At 42.8% G+C, this 18,882-nt stretch overlaps 2 protein-coding genes and 1 long non-coding RNA gene across 8 annotated transcripts in view; 1 reads left to right on the top strand and 2 right to left on the bottom strand.

Moving 5' to 3' along the window:
• Nucleotides 1-3,238, bottom strand: part of Plexa (plexin A) — a 192,963-nt gene extending 189,725 nt beyond the window's left edge. The window contains exon 1 of the mRNA XM_070667156.1: nucleotides 1,993-3,238. Within this exon, the coding sequence (XP_070523257.1) occupies nucleotides 1,993-3,177 (1,185 nt within the window). The 5' untranslated portion in view covers nucleotides 3,178-3,238. The remainder of the gene's footprint in view (nucleotides 1-1,992) is intronic.
• A 5-nt stretch (nucleotides 3,239-3,243) lies between these two features.
• On the bottom strand, nucleotides 3,244-9,938 carry LOC139108685 (uncharacterized). 4 transcript variants are annotated; one of them, XR_011546704.1, is made up of 4 exons: nucleotides 9,824-9,938; nucleotides 9,437-9,718; nucleotides 6,512-7,539; nucleotides 3,244-3,316 (listed from the first exon to the last, which is right to left on the bottom strand). It is a non-coding gene; the product is annotated as an uncharacterized lncRNA (long non-coding RNA). The 4 variants fall into 4 exon arrangements; XR_011546706.1 differs by lacking the exon at nucleotides 3,244-3,316 and having other exon boundaries at nucleotides 5,785-7,539; nucleotides 9,437-9,722; nucleotides 9,824-9,916; XR_011546703.1 differs by lacking the exon at nucleotides 3,244-3,316 and having other exon boundaries at nucleotides 5,785-7,539; nucleotides 9,824-9,915.
• Nucleotides 9,939-10,098: 160 nt separating this feature from the next.
• Nucleotides 10,099-18,036, top strand: LOC139108674 (ubiquitin carboxyl-terminal hydrolase 8). 3 transcript variants are annotated; one of them, XM_070667163.1, is made up of 12 exons: nucleotides 10,099-10,247; nucleotides 10,481-10,826; nucleotides 10,904-11,259; nucleotides 11,356-12,256; nucleotides 12,350-12,519; nucleotides 12,782-12,917; nucleotides 13,011-13,169; nucleotides 15,073-15,309; nucleotides 15,382-15,486; nucleotides 15,565-15,771; nucleotides 15,854-16,209; nucleotides 16,359-18,036. In XM_070667163.1, exons 2-12 carry the CDS (start codon nucleotides 10,563-10,565, stop codon nucleotides 16,471-16,473), a joined length of 3,006 nt encoding a protein of 1,001 aa, XP_070523264.1. In that variant the 5' UTR covers nucleotides 10,099-10,247; nucleotides 10,481-10,562; the 3' UTR covers nucleotides 16,474-18,036. The 3 variants fall into 3 exon arrangements, with proteins under 3 accessions (XP_070523264.1, XP_070523265.1, XP_070523266.1); XM_070667165.1 differs by lacking the exon at nucleotides 10,099-10,247 and having other exon boundaries at nucleotides 10,712-10,826; nucleotides 10,932-11,259; XM_070667164.1 differs by lacking the exon at nucleotides 13,011-13,169 and having other exon boundaries at nucleotides 10,145-10,826.
• Nucleotides 18,037-18,882: the final 846 nt, after the last annotated feature.

Below are 18,882 nucleotides of genomic sequence, written 5' to 3' on the forward strand. Positions count from 1 at the left end.
CGAGTCCGAAGCCCCTAATGGATCCTTAACGAGTTGAACAATCGTTAAAGGGCTCGGGCAATCGGCCGACCGGTGACTTTTTCAAAACAGCCCACCCTTTTTCCCCCTTCCTCCCCGATTCCGACGGTGAGTTCGCATCGGGAGCCGCCGCTTCGGTGACCGGAGAGCGGCGAACTTTCCTCCTCGCCGGCGAACTTAAACTGAAACTAAATGTCCGCGAAGTGTATTACCGTTGCGAGGCGCACTCCACGAAAACATCGCAGCTCGTTATCTCCGCTCCAGAAGATTTACAAAACGACGAGTTTTTCCAGAAAATAATGCGGTATCGCGAGAATATAATTTTAAGCGCGTTTCGAGAAAATTCAATGAAAAAAATAAGCACGGATAAGATAAGAAAAGGAAAGCGGCATCGAAATACGTAAAAGGCGACGTTGTAGAAATTAAACGTAAGCAACAGAAACTCGGCTTAAAATTTGCGAACACGTTCTTAGGGACCTACCAGGTGATACAGGTACTGCGAAACGATCGATAACGTTGTACAGCGCGAAGGCGATCACGAGAGTTCATTTAGAATTCCGACAGCCGCGAATCATATGATCCCGCAATAATAAACCCGGGCGGCGAATTGATAATCGCATTTCACGATATACCCGACGAGTGCTCAGGCTCGCGTTCCCACATAATCGCGGTCAAACATACGTACTTTATCCACTTTATCACTGCGAGTTGCGATACAATACGTTTTAATTGCAGCGCAACGCTAATTTTCGCGATTACGTAAATAAAACAATATCCCGACGCGTGTTTTCCGCATTAATGCAAATAACGGCTCGGATGTAACATTACACGTGCAATTTAGCAGATCGCACGGCGGGCACTTTCCCCGAGACGAGTCCCCGGGATTTGGGAAATTAATGCGGAGCCGTTTCGCTCGTACCGAAAATTCGATTGCGCACCGCGGCGAGGTGGACGCTTTTTTCAACGTGCGCGCGGAAACGAGAGCGGATGCTGCGGCGAGATTGTTCTCGTGGGCTCACGCACGGATGACGCGGAGACCGTGCGAAAAGAGCATATGGCGCTTTGTGCGAGTCTCCCGCGTCTATGTCTTTCTCGACGCCACCTGTTACGTAAATGCGAGCGGACTCGAGAAGAAGAACGCGAGCTTCCTGAGACGCGGCCGATTGATTCGCGCCGTAATAATCGGGGAGGACGAGCCCCGCCGTCCTTCACGGCAGCGGGAGGTGGTCTTCCAGCCTGATGGCCGACGACCGCGAACGCACCGGCGTTCATCGCGCCGTGCGGTTATAATAATTCCGGATTGCGACGGCACCGATACCCTAGCCGTGCCGGGCTATCGGGCGCGCAAAGTACCTTCCGCGAGTTATTGTTGGCTGGCGGTAGCCGCGCTGCGAGATATCAATTCATTTAAACGAGCTATCAATCCACCGCGGGCATGCCAGGGAATAAACGAGGTAACGAGAGATTTCAACGAGGCAGTGACTAACACGTTTATATACGCGTGGTATGGCGAGAGCTCGTCCTGGCATGCGATCGATTTCACTTCTTTCGTTGAATAGCTATACTTTTTTGATGAAAGGCGTACAATGTTTTCTACGCCATGAAAAAGAAAAAGAGGAAACAATCGAAAGCGACAGCCAAAACAAAAGTAAGTCAACACCGAAGTGCTGACCGACGTTAAGGCCGCGCACACGCGTATCAAAAAATATGTAAACACACTAAGAAAAAGAAATAACTTAATCTAAAAAAAACATTTAGTTGAATACGCTCAAACAAATAAATTATTTAAAGTAAGCAAAAATATATTTAAATAAAATATATTAACATGGACAATATATTTTACTAATATAAATGTATTTTTGCTCACTTTAAATAAACATTTGTTTAAACATATACAACAAAATATTCATTTTAATTAAATAATTTTTTTCTCAGTGCACCTTGGCGACAAAATAACTGTTGAAAATGACTCACCGTTAAGATGCATTTGTGGCTCGGCGAGATGAACTCCAGGCCCCGCTGTCCCTCGCCGCTGAAGCACCTTTGTATGTTGCTCATGAACTTGCGGCGGATCGCCTTCAACGAGTAGACGCAGAGAGCCGAGAGTGGCCGCGGCACATCACTGTTGGGTCCATCGCTCTCGGCGAACACAGCGTACAGCACGTCGTCCTGAGGGGTAATGCCCAGCTCGGCGGCGAGCAGCGAGCCGGGCTTACCGACGTAGGCGGCCTGCACTAGGTTGTAAATACGCTCGTCACTGGTACAGTTGATTGGTATCTCCGTGTACGAGTAATAGTGCTCGTCGTCCTGACACACGCGAACCAGCTTCGACAGGTAGATCGGCGTGTCCGTGTTTTTCATCTGCGTGGTGAGGAAGTAACTGAACCCACCGCTGCTGAAGCCGTAGATGTAGTTGATGGGGTAACGTTCGCGCGACAGAGAGTTAACGTACATCCGGGTACCGGTCGTTACCGCTGCCTCCGCGATGTTGAGCATCTTGTCCTTGTCGAGGGAGCGCGAGCTCACCGCCGGCACTTCCGAACGGTAAGGCGAGTTTCCGGTGAAGGTCACGCCGACGTACATCACTTGAGATACCGGGGGGTTAGGCGGCCCGGGCGCGATAAAGGCGACCGTCGAGGCCGTCGCGTTGTTCGCCACCACCGCCTCTTTTACTTCTTGCACCACGTCCGATATGTTGTGCAGGTTGCGCACCGTACACATGCCTTGAAACAGGCTGCCGCATGAGATCAACCGCGTGGTCGTGTAATCGATCACTAGGGCCTTGTTCACGTTGTCGACTGGCCGCTTCTGCGCCTCGTGCGGGCAGTCCAGCATCGAGCACGCGGTCGAGTCTCCCTTCGGTCCGGTGACCTCCTTTATCACCAGCAGCAAGTCCGGCGACAGCTGATAGAGACGATTTACCGCACCCACGTACACCCGGCCGGTGTTCTTGTCCACCACCAGATGGTTCATGCGCTCTACCTCCGGATCGTGGAACTTGTGCACTATGTCGGCCGGCAACGAGCGCACCGCCGGTAGCGACAGCGGCAGCATCAGGACCAGGATCACCGCCAGCGACGGACGACACCAGCATCGTCGCCGTGGCCTCGCCACCCTTCTCGTCATCCCCGTGCTCGTTGTCGGGAAGACTGACAACATGTCTACTCTACCTATTATCGCACTGTGGACTCCGTCGCGCCTCAACCACCACCTCCCCCACCTCCTCCCCCACCCCCTCCTCTTCTGCGGTGTCCGGCGATTGTGACGGAGGTAACTTCTTCCTTCAGCTTTCTCAAATCTGCAACAGGCAAAATTGATGATTAGGTTAGCATATTAAAACGCCCTTGAGCCGCATAGAAATGTAACAAATTAAATTTATCAAATTTTAAAAACCCCACACGCTTAAGAAATATCTTCTTCGTTTATACATTTCTTTGAAGTAAAATAAGATAAAGTAGTTTAAAAGAAAATATATTTTATGTAACGTGTTAAATTTCTTCAGTTTTAATTTGTACTTTCTTATGAAAATATTAAACTGCAGCAACGCAGTATTGTTCATGGCATCATTATACGTAAGAGACAGTATTCACATCGTAATTGTAATGATTACCTCCTTGGACTCAAGGTGAGAGCACCTCTTGCATGCAACGTAATCTACTTTCGATCGAAGGGAAAGGTGCAATTAGTGCAACGACACGGAACAATTATTGCGGAGAACGCGTGATAACAATCGGGCATAATAACGCGCAACGTGCGTTGAAAGCACTCTGAGTAGTTGCACTAAAAACAACCAAAATGTTCGCATGAAAGAGAGAAAAGACAACGCTTGCTAATAATTAATTCTTCGCGTTAATTTTTAATTTTCTACAATTAATATAAATAAAACCGATAATCAAGTCTTTCGGACTTGGCGAACGTACGAGCCGTCGAAGTCAAGCATGATTTCCGTCACATAATTATAACCGATGACGAAAAATATCTTCCGCAAAAATAACGCGGTACATTATAACGCAAGCCACCGCATAATAATTATGATACTTATCAAAAACTTGCGTTACAAGTTACGAGTATTCTTCCAACTTGACGATAGAATCTATTGTTTTAAGCGTCATCTTAAATATAGAAAATAAAATAACGCGCCTGAATTATTCTATTTTTTTTCATTTGTGATTTTCTTTAAGCGCAAAGAATTAAATATTTCAACAGCTAAAATTAATTTGCACTCGAACGAAGATGCAGAATCTTACTTAATCGATCATCAGAAAGTTTGATCCTCGAGACGTGTAACTTGATTATTAATATCACGTTTCAATTGCGAGAAAACGCTCGACCAGAAAATGCCTGAAGCTCAAAGACAAAGATCTCTGCAATATCTTATGTTAACCGTATTGATATGCGGGGATTGAGACGGGGAACGAAAGGGCGGAGGGCATCGATGCCGCAAACGCCGAACGCGCTTTCATGAGAATCCCGCGTTTAATACACTTTGGACGACATCGATCGATTAAAAGTTATTGCGCCGGGTCGATATTTTTATTTCGTTTCTCGCTCTCGCAGCGGAGGGTCTCGCATACCGAGATCCGTCGGGAGAAAAAAAGAAGAAAAAAAAAAACCACGCCTACGCGAAGCGGTCGAAGCCGGACGGGAATTTTCGGCCGCGCGCAAGAGACACCATGATGGAGGTTAAGTCCTACCTGTCACGCGTGCTGGCGCCCGTCGGCGGATCTCGGTTCTCTCCGTGGAACTTCGACGGCGGCCCTCGCACCGACACGCCTGTACATTATCCCTAGGTACGCTTGCGAAGCTCTGATATCCGGCCGGTGGAATCGCTTACTCACTATGCACTTGTTTCCCAAGGCGACGCGCGGACGCACGGTTCAGGCACGCTAGCCACCGAACCAACTATCGAACTTCTCCGCACTCGCTTTCTCACGTAATCACTACTCGACGGCACTCGCGCACGCGTCCTGCCGCACGGGACGACGATCGTTCGACAAACTGACCCGGACTGCAGCGTACTGACCCGCGGAGGCGAAGAGCTGCGAGTTAGGCGAGCCGTAGACGGACGAAGACGACCGGAGACGGTCGGGCGCGACCGAGCTGGTTCGAGCGTGGCCGAGCAGATACGACTGCGTTTCGAGCGTCCCCGAGCGTTGCGCTGCTGGCGGCTACCACGCTGCCCCTGCCGTCGCCTTCGTGCCTCCTCGAGGGGTGTCGCGTGACCGCGAGAGAAGTCGCGACGCGTTCTCGCGTACCGTCTGGCACGAAGGCTGCTCGTTATCTTCTTGCTCTCGTTTCCGACCGCGGGACTCGCGACGGTACGCGAATAAAAAAAACCCACTCTCGAATCAAGAATCTTCCTCTCGCGCGCGAAGAAAACATTTGTCGTTGCTTCAGCTTGCGCTTGGTTTAAGAGAATTAGCTTTTAAAATTTTATTTCATTTCGTATAGCGCCAGTTTTTCTCAGTTTAAAAGAAATCGACTCAAATGTATAAATATATGAGAATAACAACATCGATTCGGGGCCAACTTCGACCGTTATCTACTCACACCGAACCCGCGGGTTATTTCTGCGCGCAACGTCGCTCTATCTTCGTCGGTGAACAAACGCCGAAGAAAGACGGGAATAATAACGCTTGTGTTTTGTCTTACGTGAAAAACTACCTTCTTGTTTTTCTCCGCGCAGGCTGGAAAAAAACACGATCGTCTTTTCGCGACGCTCACTTCCTCGAAACGTTTAGCGTTTTTTTTTTTTTTGCCTCGTCCGCGAGCTCGTCGCGATCGGCACCGAGCGAAGGCGGTCTCTCTCCGCGAGCGAAACGGCCTTCCTGCGAGCGAGGACGTCGCCGTTGCGAAATGCGACGCTTGGCCAACGACTTCGCGATACCGAGTTTCTCCGTGATATTCCCGGCGCTCGGCAAAAGCGGCGGCGCGACGACGCGTTCTCACGCGTTTTTACGGAGGCGGCCGCGCGCGGGGAAAGCTTCGACTTCAATGGAATTCCGTCGAACCGGTGCGCGCCGACGCTACCTTGCGATGCACGCGTCCTCGTCGATCGAAGCAACACGCCGCGGACCGAACGGCGCGGATCGCGAGCGAGCAGCGGAGGCGCTCAGCTCGTTTATTGCGCGCTTGCTCTTTCGCTCCCGACGGCGGAAGCGACAAACAAATAAATCTCGAGGTAATTGCGAAAGCGATCGTAAACCACCGGCCGGTGATTTTTCGGCGTTTCACTTCGCGACGAGTAAAGTTACTTAATGAAATACTTATTGAAGTTTTACATAAAATATTCCCATTATCATTTCCATTTTCCCAATCGGCTTAATCGTACAACTTGCATATTTCGAAATGTATAAAGCAAATTATTGGTTATTATTTCGTTTTGACCGTCGCAATACACATGTATACCGAGTGTGAGTACTCGAAGATAAAGTGCTTCCGATGTTTGTAAGCCAACGGACAAGAGAGTTTAAAAAATATCTTTGAGACTTACCTAGACCGCAGCACAGCAAAGTCGACGAGCGATTCCCTCCGTGGCGGACCTCCAAGGGTGGACGATCACGGGCGCAGGGGACGGGGGGGCAAAGTCGGATGAACGCGCCCCCCCCGACGTCACTTGGACCACGCCGTTCCTGACACAATCCTCGTGTTTGAAGCGACGAGCACACTCACACGCGGCCGGCGAGTTCGCTGTTATATCGTTATTCCGGGTCGTCTCGTGAATCCAGTGCACACTCGCGGTTCCGGAACTAGATTTCTCTCTTCCTCTGTCTCTCTCGTTCGTTCCTCTCCTCTTTTTCTGAACGCACTATACGTTGGAAACACTCGATCACCACGAAGAACTTAACGCCGCGGGGCCTAGCGTCGCGGCTCGATTTCCTTTTCTTCTTTTCTTTTTACCGTCAAACAATCCGTATCAGCCTCGGCACACGCACGCGCGTCGCACGCGTGAACAACTCGCCTGGCTCTGTCTCGTCTCACTCGGCTCGCTCACGGTGCATGGGTGCAGGGTGTAGAGTGTAGGCCCGAGCAGCGCAGAATCATCGCGCACGCGGCTGTCGGCCGCGTTTTCGCTCTCGGTCCTCTTCACGTGCGCCGCGGGGGACGAGTCTCCTCCTCGGTGGACCAGTGATCGCTGATTTCCGGGTGATCCGCGGCCAGGTGCGTGGCGGCGACGACGCGCGAAACGACGATCCGTCGTGGGAACAGATGTCGCCGCGTTGGCATCTGGAAAGGCATTCGAAAAGCGCGATCGATCAGGTTGCCTCGCGTTTCGGCGATCAGCCCCGTGAAAAGCGTCGGCCTGGCTCGCTCACTGACCACGCTTCCCGGCGTGCGTGTCGCGAAACCACGGGGAGCTAGTATGGCGCCGGGCTTCTTTCGCAGCACTCTCCCTATTTCTCCCTCGCGCGCGCTCTCCCTCCGGCACACTAGCTTTCTCCTCTTCTCTTTCGCTCACTCGTTCGTGCGATCATCGCGTTTGTCCATTCACTTGTTTCTCCATGCGACGTCGCTCTAAACCTAAAATGACGAAAAGAAAAATTACCAACAGAAAATTAAAATAATATCAATATAACACAGTACTGACCAAATTGTAAAAAAAAAATAAATAAATAAATTACATTAAATTGAACTATAATTATTTAATTTCTATTTCCTTCAGTAAATTAATTCTCTTATTGTTAGTCGCCTTTAGAAAAACCGTCCGCCAATAAAAAAACACTTTCGTCAATCAAGACTGTTCTCGCGGCGTGAATCAAAATAATTCGACAATTGAATAATTGCTCTGTGTCAATCTCGCCGGATAAACCGACCTGGTGAATTTACGCGAGCGACGGATTACAAACGGTGAGCGCGGTAACGTTTCTCCCGCACACGTACCTATAAATTTAACGGCGGCTTAACAGTCCCCAGAAAGAATCGCGAGCATTATCGTGACGGACACGTGCGCGTTTGCGCGTGGTTACGCGCTTCCCGCAGGTTTCGAGGGTCTCGACTTAACGCGCGTTTATCATCCCGGAAGAGGAGGGCGGAGGGGTGGGAGGAGAGAGTCGCTCGGGGCACTCGCGAGTACTCGACGCACGACGAGGGCGATCACGGCCAGGCGAAGCGCATCCGCTGCGTCGTCGGCACGCACCGGCCTCGACGTGCGTATCCTCCGCAGCCGTTCCTCGCCGCTAAAATGGCGATCAGAGTGTCAGCTCTCGTTGCCGTCGCCTCTCCTCCTACACCTCCTTCTCCTCCGTCGCGTTCTCGTACTTCCACGTCTGTCATCTTCGTCGCCGGCGAGGCTTCGGTCGGTTTCGACAAGACTTGGCGCGCTACACGACCGGTAGGCGCGTCCCTTCCCTCCCCCCTTCCCCTCCCCTACCCCGACAACAAGCAAGACCGGTACTTCTTTACTTCTTTACCGCTTCTAAGAACGTTCAATTCTCTCCTTCTCTTGACTCGCAATCACCCTGCATTTTCCTCATCTCTCCCATTCACGCATACACTCACTCTCTCTCTCTCTCTCTCTTTCTCTCCATTTCTTTCACTCAGTCATCCGCTTACGTTAACTGACCGTTCTCTCTCCCGTTCGTTTTACATCCACTTTGCTCTTTACGCGGTGCGAGGGAGATGAAGGAGGCTGTTTACTTCGCTCTTCGGGGCTGGGCTTTTACCGAGAGCGCGACGGCGGCAGCACGACGGCGACGTTAAACACGAAGGCGACGAAAACAACGGCAACGGTCGCGACCGCGAGACGACGACGACGACGACGGTGGCGGCGGCAGCGGTGCTCGATGGCGGTTCTCTCTTTCGGAGGGTTCTCTTTCTCTCTCTCTCTCTCTTTCTCGCTCCTCGGCCCCGGACGACGCCTAACACCACCACCTCCACCACCACCACCACCTCACGATGCCACCTACTCGATAGCAGTGCTTGCCCGGACTCACGGGACTCGACTGGGCTTCGCCAGGCCGCGATACGCCCCTCACCCCCGCTGCTTCACCGTTGGACTTGCGCCGACCGGCTATCACTTCGGCCTACCTACCCCCGTCGCGCCCTGTCCCAAAAGTTCCGCGACTACTAGCCGTCCCGCGTATCTCGACTCACCCCCAGTGCTGTTCTACTAACCGTGTCGCGCGCCACGAACCCCCGCCGAGCTCCCACGCCCGCGGACCGGCCAGTCCTGCGACTCGTCTGCGCGCTAGGAACGCATCACGTGAAAGGGGCCACTAGGATGCGCGCGACCTATTGTAGCGAATAAAGTACGCGGAATTTGCGATACGTATATACGCACAAACGAACCACGGAATATTAAATACAAGACGAATGCAGAGAATCGAGGGAGCGTAAAAGCTCAAGACTTAAAAATCGTCAAAACAAAGAATGTAAACACGCAACAATTTGATTACAAAAGAACATAAGACTTACTAACTCGAATCATTGTCAGCATCCAGAGGCTTCGACTCGGTCGAGTAATGCGAGGCATGATGCATCTTTAGGCTTCGTTGTTCCTTTCAATCTTTTAGATCACGATTCGGCGTTGAAGGTGCGGCGCGGTCGCGGGGTAAAGTTTCTGTCTCCGTCGGACGCAGATGTAGCGGGCATCTACCTTTACCAATACATGTGTGGGTAACACTTTATGCATCTTGAGTGTCATGTGTTTCGTCCCGGCCCTCGCTACTGGATTCATCTGTGTGGCATCGTGGCGGGGGGCCTGCCTTAAACGCAAGATAGGAAAAGAAAAGTAGCTGGATGTTGTAGACTGGATGGCAGGTATAGCATTTGCTTCGACGACGACGGCTAGCGTACGCGACCTTACCGTGATATGCGTTGAATCTCACACAAAGCGCGCAGTACATGTGCCACAGAGCGCCGGTTACCAAGGTCTGAAGAGAGCGCGCCGCACTGCTACTCTCACCATCCCCCACCATATTGGTCACACCATGGTGGTGACGACTAATGGCGATCTTGACCGAAGTAGTACCAGTGCTGGCTCGTAGCGGATTTCGTTGTAATTAAAAGCTTATCGAACGACTGATCGCATCGTGGTTAAACAGGCCAGGTCCAACGAAAAACCTCAACAGTCATAAAGGTCATAAATTATTTGTTCTCTTCCTGGCTGCATTCCTGGATTTCTCGATCGAGCAGCTGACATCTACAATACTTTATCGCACGCGTAACCACGGAATTACCGAAGGACAATATCGTGGTGAGGTACTTCAAGTAGTCCAGGTCCACTCCAGGTACTCTGAAATGTGAATTTATTCGAGGGCAAGAGTTCGTCTGTTATCAAACGTCACGGAGAGGCTTCCTCCGATGACGTGACGAAGACGCGCCCGTGATCGATAAGCATCCTTCGTCGTGCCTCCGTCGACGCCGAGACCGCGACACGCGCCTCTATACGAGTCGTCACGAGCCGCTATGTCTCGCGGTCCTAAGTAGATTAGGCAATTAATTCGGGTTCTTTGATTATCAGTGAGCTGCGACGCGTATAGTTCCGGATGCTAAACGGATCCCCGATCTCGCGTCGATAATCCAGAGCCACTAGGTCCGGCAGCATGTCCGACGTGTCAAAGTTGAACTTTACCTGCATCAATGATCTTGTGCAAAAAGCCAAGATCAATCTTGCAGACAAAGATCCACGCTCGGTGGACCAGAGGTTAGCTGCGATGCGACAGAAGTCTGATGTGAAGAAGAAACAAGGGGACGACGAGGAAGCATTCATCATGTTGAAAAGATGGCTAGACATGGTAGAGTGGCTGAAGAGAACTCATAACAAAGACGGCAAGTTAATCAATGCTGCAAAAGTAACTATTGACGAGGTAAGAAGTAACATTTCTGAAATAACTAGCCTGATTTATTATATAAATGTTGGAATACATAAATGTTTGTATTCTAGATAAATGAAGTGAAAAACATACTTGCAGACATGAGGCAAAAGTTAGAAGTACGCTATGAGCATAAATCCAAGAAGCAAAACAATACAGTGGAAGCAATGGATGTGGAGGTAAACACAGATGCTCAGAATAGCGACATTGGATTGAAATTGCCAGAAATACCTACTGAAGATCCCTTATACATAAATCTGTGTAGCGATAGCGATAAATTTATATCATGTGAGCATTTATATTATTTAATACAAAAGATAGGTATCAGATATCTGATCATTGATACTAGGCCAAAGACCCATTTTGAGGATTCCACAATATTGTCTGATAGATGTATTAACATTCCACAATCAGAAATTAAAAGAGGGTAAGTGAAATGTTCTTTTACAACGTTTTAAAGTTTTATCTTGGAATTGTGTTATTTTATTTATAATTTATTAATTTTAAATGGTGAATTTTGTAGGTTGCTGGGTTCTCATTTTGAAAAGTGTTTTCCAAAAAGGTCTCAGGCACGTGAATTGTATATTAATCGATCATCACAGGACATAGATATTTTAGTTTTGTTAGATTGGAATGCTACACAAGAAACTCTGGCAAAATCTGCTCATGTTAATCTATTGAAAAATATTTTTGAGGAATGGGATCCTGGTATAAAACATAATAAGATAAAGATTTTAAATGGAGGGTATCAAGAATGGTTCGAACGATATCCTGCATTCACAACAAATCCCAGTATTAAAGTGCCCGAATTTAACAATATCGAAGACGAGATATTGAAGACATTCGAATATCCAGAATGGGTATACTCTGACGACGAAGATGAGGCCGTGAACGAAGAGCAACAAAGAAAAAATAAATTAAATAATAAAAACATTAACATAGAAATGGATCATTGTGATAATAAATCAGCAAAGTTCAGGCATACAAAATCAAACAGCAATGTTACTGTTTCTCCAAACAAATCTAAGAATTTTGTTACTCATGTAACGATATCGGATGATGACAAACGGCCATTATGGGGGGACAGTGTGATCGATCAACGATTAGAGTATCCAGAAAGTCCAACGCAATTAAATTCACGTAAAATATTGAATAAAGAGTTCCAAAATGAAGTAAATATAAAACCTATGATTGATCGCAGTAGCAAACCAACTATCTTGAAGACGTCTGATCCACGATGTAAGGAAGTGTTAAGATTTATGAAAGAATTGACTGAACTGGCAAAATCAAAAGCGAAGCTTGCCCAAGAATTGTTTCACCAAGAGTATGAACTTTATTCGCAACATGAAGATAAGTACAGTGCCAGTGATGAAAAATATTTACGAACAGAAATAAAATCTCTAAAAGTTAAATTGGAAGATATGGTACATGTTTCTTTTTGATAATTTGTTTCGACTTATTGATTACTACACCATAAATTACAATAAATTAAATATTTTTATTATTTTGTGTTACAGCACAAAATGTACCTTAAAGTCGAGAATGAGTATAAAGCATATTTAGAAGAAGCTGATACAATCAAGTATAATGCTAATGAAGACAATGAGAAGAAAACATATGAATTACAGCTCTTCTCTCTAAACAACGGTATAAAAGAAATTGAAACCAAAAGAAAAAAGCTACAAGAGTAAATATGTGCACATGTCTTATTAACATTATAAAACTGAAAATTTATATTTTAAATGCCATTTACATGTTAACATTATATTATTTTTGAGATTATTTTAATGCTTTTTTTATATTTATAGAAAATTTAATGGACTTGACGTTTGTCAATAAATTATTGGTTACAAATTAATTAGCAATCAACGTATTAACAAAAATCAATATTATATTTTGTATTAAAATTAATTTTTGGCTTTAATTTATATTACGTTGTGTGGTTATAGAGATTTCTTACAAAGAGAACACAAGGAGCTAATGAAGCAGAATGACAGTGATGTTTTCAAGGAACCCTTGAAGACGGATGGTTCGTCCATGAACACTAACTTGGAGCGTTCTTATTCAACTCCAAATCTATTCCAGGTACAAAGAATCCCGCGCTACAATTTTACAATTAATCCGTTTTCTTTTGTTTATGTACTTAAAATAGCAATCGCATAATGACATTTTTATTAGTTGGGAGAACGTAAAGCACCTCAGATAGATAGAACTTCTAAGCCACATATTTCGCCGCGCAATCAAAATGGATTGGGAATTGGGAATGAGAACATCAAAGTGTCTCTTCTTAGTTGGGGAAATCGGGAGGAACGAATGACTCCTATTCACGGCACTGTTGTAAGTACTTATTCGGACAAGATTGTACGGGCGCTTTTCGGCAAAATTGCTAATACGATCGTACATATGAATATGTCATAGCTTTTGCTTTCATTACATTCGTTTTCGCGATATTGGAGATGAACGTCCGTGTTTTGATTAAAAATGCTTATGGTATTGGGTTCTCAGTCTTCCATTTCATGCAATGCTTAGCACATATCTCGTGTATTGAATTGCGAGCGATATTGGCATACTAACAAATAAAATTTATTATTTTAAGAGCTTAAGCATAATTATATAGAATTTTATGCAGATAATTTTATATTAGACATGATATTTGGGAAAATTTAAATATTAATAAATAAATAAAAATTATCTAAAATTCTAGATGCGCAATTTTAGAAGAAAAGAAAATTATTAGGTCAGTTGATATGTTTCTAAAGGTTTCTGTCCCGAGGAAACGTAAAACACGTGTCGCGTGCAGTATAATTATATCGTATAAAAAATGAATGTACTCGCACGTGTACGCGTGGAGTGACTTGACACACGTGGGGTTTCTCAATCCAATTCACAGACAAACTTCTGATGATTAGTGCTACGGCAAGCACGCGTAGTGTCCAAGCAACATTTGCCAGATCGGGAAATCACCTGTCGGAGGTGTTTTCTCTCGAAAGTGTTCGTGATATTTTTTTATTTTTTTTTATGCTATTAAAAATTATTTCTTAAACTTGAAAGCTTATTATATTGAAATATTAATTATCTTAGGACATCCATAAAGTGTAGCTGAGTGTGTGTATGTGAGATTGTTAATGTATTTATATTAATATATGAGCCGTTCAGAAGCCAAAGTGATTAACTCCACTTAAAAAATTTTTTTTATACTTACAATTAGCGTCGAAGTAATAATTTATTTTACTTATATTAATGCTTTGGATTTTTTCTCTACATTTTGTCTTATGGAATTAATTGAATTGGCAAATGTGTAGCTCATATTTGTTATTTGCAAATTTTATTCACGCCTTGCTTACAATAACAATATAATATTTAATCATAATTTGATGCACGATACAGTTAACTATGTGCGTGGGCACAAAATGATAAAATTATTTTTCGTTGAAGTTATAAAAAATTATAGACAATGGTGTATCTTCACAGAAAATTTATTCCGTTGCAACTGCTTAATTATTTTAAAAAGGTAATGAATAGTAAAATTATTGTTCATTTCTGGATTTGCTAAAGAGTATTGTAATTAATTAAATTAATGTATCTCTTGAATATCTTTCTTGAATTATAAAGTTTTTATTATACGAAACTAACGTAATTCTAATATTTACTGAACGTTAAATTAAATTTCTCTACAAATTCTTAATAAAATCGTTTAGTGTCATATATTAAGAAATTATTTATTAATAAATTCTATTTAATAAAAAGTAGCGAATGGCATTTTAATCTTTAAGTCAATGTATAATACGTCAAAATAAGTACGTTATAAGGTTTGATTGACCATCACATGTTGATGTAAATAGATCAATAAATCTGTTTAATTATATTAGTAAATTACGAAGTTCTGCAACTGCAAATTTCATTCAATTTGTGTAACAAAGAATTGTTTTAGCAATTTTTTTTTATTAAAAAAAATTATATAAAATTTCTAATTTTAACATTATATACAAAAAATTTATTAAACATTTTAAATAGAAATGTTTAAGCAAAGTTTAAGATTAAAATAAAGTATTACGTAATACGAGTTAAGTTAAATAATGTTTAAATATTAAAATTATTCAAAGAAAAATTTTGATTAATGTATTTGTACTTATAACATGCGATGGATGGATGCGTGTGCATATTGTGTATATATAGTACAAATGTATAGATTAATAATGTAATATATATCAGTGTAAAAATAGTTTTTTTGTATTTGCAGTATCCGGGCATAACTGGCCTAAAGAATTTGGGAAATTCTTGTTATATGAACAGCATTATTCAATGCCTAAGTAACACGACATCTTTAGCAAAATATTTTACTGATAACTCATATGCTGACGATCTTAACTCGAATAACCACAAAGTGACACAACGCCAAGTAGTAGAAGAAGTTGCTCAAGTAATTAAAGCGTTGTGGAGAGGCCAGTATAAAAGTATATCTCCTAACGACCTAAAGGTAGGTTTTTTTTTGTTTTATTTTTAAATAAATTATAATTTATACAACTATTATTAATAATTATTGTTGTAGATTGCAGTTGGACAATACAAAGAGCAATTTGACAGTTACGAGCAACAAGATTCTCACGAATTTCTCACATTTCTCTTAGACTGGATGCATAATGAGCTTAAGAAGGTGAAAATTTATGAAGATTTTCATGAAATTTATTATTAAAATAAATATAAAAATATTAAAATTATCTTTTGCTTGTAGGAGACGAAAATGTTGATCGAAATGACTAATGCGGAGAAAGAATGGGACAAAGCAATGAACTCTCAGAAATCTATTATTTCCGATTTATTCTTTGGACAATTAAGATCCACTATCACATGTTTATTTTGCAAGCAAGCGAGTACTACATATGAGACATTTAATAGTTTAACAATGTCTTTATCTTCATCCAGTCGTTGTACTTTAAACGTAAGTTTACAAAATGTATTGCATGCACTGTAGCAACTATTGTATATGTCTTATATTTAATTGGTTTATTTTATTATTTTAGGATTGTATGGAGAAATTTGTGACGGGACAGAAAGTGAGCGGATGGAAGTGTCCTAAGTGCCAGGCACCACGCGATGCGATAAAGAAATTCGATTTCGTCAAACTTGCACCCGTTGTTGTAATTCACTTGAACCGTTTTGGCGACAGCGGCGGATCTTTCGAAAAAAGCAATGCCGCCGTCGACTTTCCTCTTACAGGATTCAATTTGAAGCCATATCTTGTTATAGAAAACACTAAGTCGATCATGTCAAACAGTGTTCGTAATTACAATTACTCTCTTTATGCAATATCAAATCATTTTGGAACAATGGATGGCGGTCACTACACGGCATTTTGCAAAAACGCTACTCAAAATAAGTACGTGTGATATTGGTAAATGGAAAATTCCTTAAATTTTTTTTGTTTTAAGTTTAAATTTTTAATATTAATTTATATTTTCTAGTAAAATTTTTATCAGAAAATTAAGATAACTTTGTGGTATTGTTATAATGTATGTATATTTGCAGATGGTACAAGTACGATGATCAAACAGTCACAGAGGTGTCGCCGAGTCAAGTAAAATCTCAAAATGCGACTGCCTATTTATTGTTTTATACGTCATATCCGAATACGATCATGTAGTATGAGGATACATCCATGGATGTGATCAAAATCCGGTTATGACGAAAGTCTTCAGTGTGATATTACTTAAGAGAAGGAGTATAAATCATAAGAATATGACTTACAACGGTCTGTAGATATCAAACGATTATATTTTACATGATAATTCTTCTACAAGTGAACGTAACTCCAAAAAGTGGTTGTAACGATATTGAAAACTTTATTGGTGCTGGCATTTATAAATATGTAAATGCATGTGGCGATTTTTCTGTATTTTTGCAGTTTGTCGCTTTCGAGATAAAGCAAATATAGGTGAGTTCAAGAATATTTTAATATGTGCATAGAGCTTCGTTATATTATTATAAATTATATTGACAGATTTAATCGAAAAATTAGATAGATGTTATTACATTATTATGAATTTTTGTTTTTTATAATACTTTCTTTATAAAACGAAGTGGATGGGGCCATAGTTCCTTGCCTTATCGAGCAATTAAGACGTTTTTGAGGAATTTATTCAAATTTGGAATCCATATGTCAAAAATATGTTAGGATTAATCATATTTTGCACAAGTGGTTTCTACAGTCATTCATTACAAATAACGTTTAATATAGATGAAATGTATACATTGTATGCGGCCGATTTAGATATATTAGCAGCACACTAACTGCCTTCTTCGCTGCGCTGCCAGTATTGTCGTAACATTTTGTATATGAAACAAAAGGCGTCGTTGAAACGTGTGTCTAAAATAAAAAAAAAACAAGAAAAGAAAGAGAACAAGTTACTTATGGTTCCGGTGCGTACGAACGTATAATGCAAGCATATGTATATAAATTTATTGGCTCAACGCAGCCTAAAGTCACATTTTAAATAGTCATGATTAATATTTCTATACTTGAAACATTATGTTCCAATTAAGGCTATATATAGTATAGTCTTTGCAAATGCAAGCTACTTTCTTATTTCATAACAATACGTTTATGTATATAAATTTTATGTAATTTCTATATATAATTATATTGGTATAATTACGTTAATATATTTATGTATATAATATAATGTATATATCTCTTTTTCACGCATTGTATAATGTAACACGAGCCTCAGATATTTTATATGCATTTGCCATACATGTTCAGGGTGTCCATTATTGGGAAAAACCTGAAAAAAAGAAAGCATAGAGTTCTCAGGAAATTTTTAATCCAAATCAGTAAGTTTTTAGAGATCTTTGATTAAATACTGACACTATTATTTTTCAATATATGTAAGTAGTTTACAAATACTATTGCAATAATTAATAAAACTTAAAATTTGAAAAATATTTTATTTTTACTTAAATATTTTAATGAAAACGTCTGACAAGTCAGGGAATTGTCTCAATTCTCAGGGAATATCTTTTTTATGAATATGTAGATGAAACATCCTGATATTGACACAGTATGAAAGCAATTTGCACTTGTAAAATTTAGAAGTAGAAGAGAATTTTGCGTGAGCTCCGCTAGTTTATGACGCAACTTATGTTGCGTACCTATTTATTATTGCCATGTATGATTATATTATATAACAACATTTCGTGCAGCGTATCTATTTCTGTAAATTTATTTCTTTCACAAAAATCACATATCCAGTCTTCTCTCTTTGTAAACATGTGCTCCATTAATATTTTTAAAGTATATTTTATTGCAGCTGCCCGAAAAGTTTGTGTTGTTTAAGAATCCTAATGTAATTAAAAGCGCCAAAAGTAATTAAGCATGTACTTTATTCGTCGTGTCCGTTCTTTTTAATTAAATGTTAATTAATTGTACTGCCGATCGGCGTGCTTTCGGCGAAGCTGGCACCGTAGATTTGCGTTCATGTTCTCGCGCCAATACAGCCGCGGTCCTTGCAATTAGCATCGGGTCACCCTTAGTGAAAAGTGCCGAACTTTCGCGCGTCGTTAATAACTCCTGTGCAATCTGTAGTTCAATACACGTCCCGCGCGATCCCGTGCCTCGATTGGAAACTTCTCGCCGTTTTTTCTCGGCTCGCCGCTGTTCCCTCGGCACAATTTATATTCTTTTATCCTTTAATACGACTCCCCCCCGGGGTGTACCCGCTCGCGCGTCCCCTCTTACCCTTCCTCGTGTCGTCGCAGCGTGCTCTGCTCAACTTTTTCCATATTCCAATTAGGAATATTTCCCATTGATTTAAGGCCCCGGTCGTCGAGGAGGCGGGCAAATATTAACGCCTTAACGCCTCGATAAATTTACAGAGCCGATACGCCGAGCGGGGGCTGCCAGCCCCGCGGCACTACGACTCGGGGGAGAAGGAGAGCCTTCTTCGGCTGGGCGGGGAAGGAAGGGACGTAAGGATCGCGCGCGTTTACGTGTCGCCGACACACTTTACGAGTCGCAAAAACTCTCGTTAACATTAATCACCGTGCTTATCCG

This window comes from Cardiocondyla obscurior, linkage group LG15 (assembly GCF_019399895.1).
Source record: "Cardiocondyla obscurior isolate alpha-2009 linkage group LG15, Cobs3.1, whole genome shotgun sequence".
Classification (NCBI taxonomy): Eukaryota; Metazoa; Arthropoda; class Insecta; order Hymenoptera; family Formicidae; genus Cardiocondyla; species Cardiocondyla obscurior.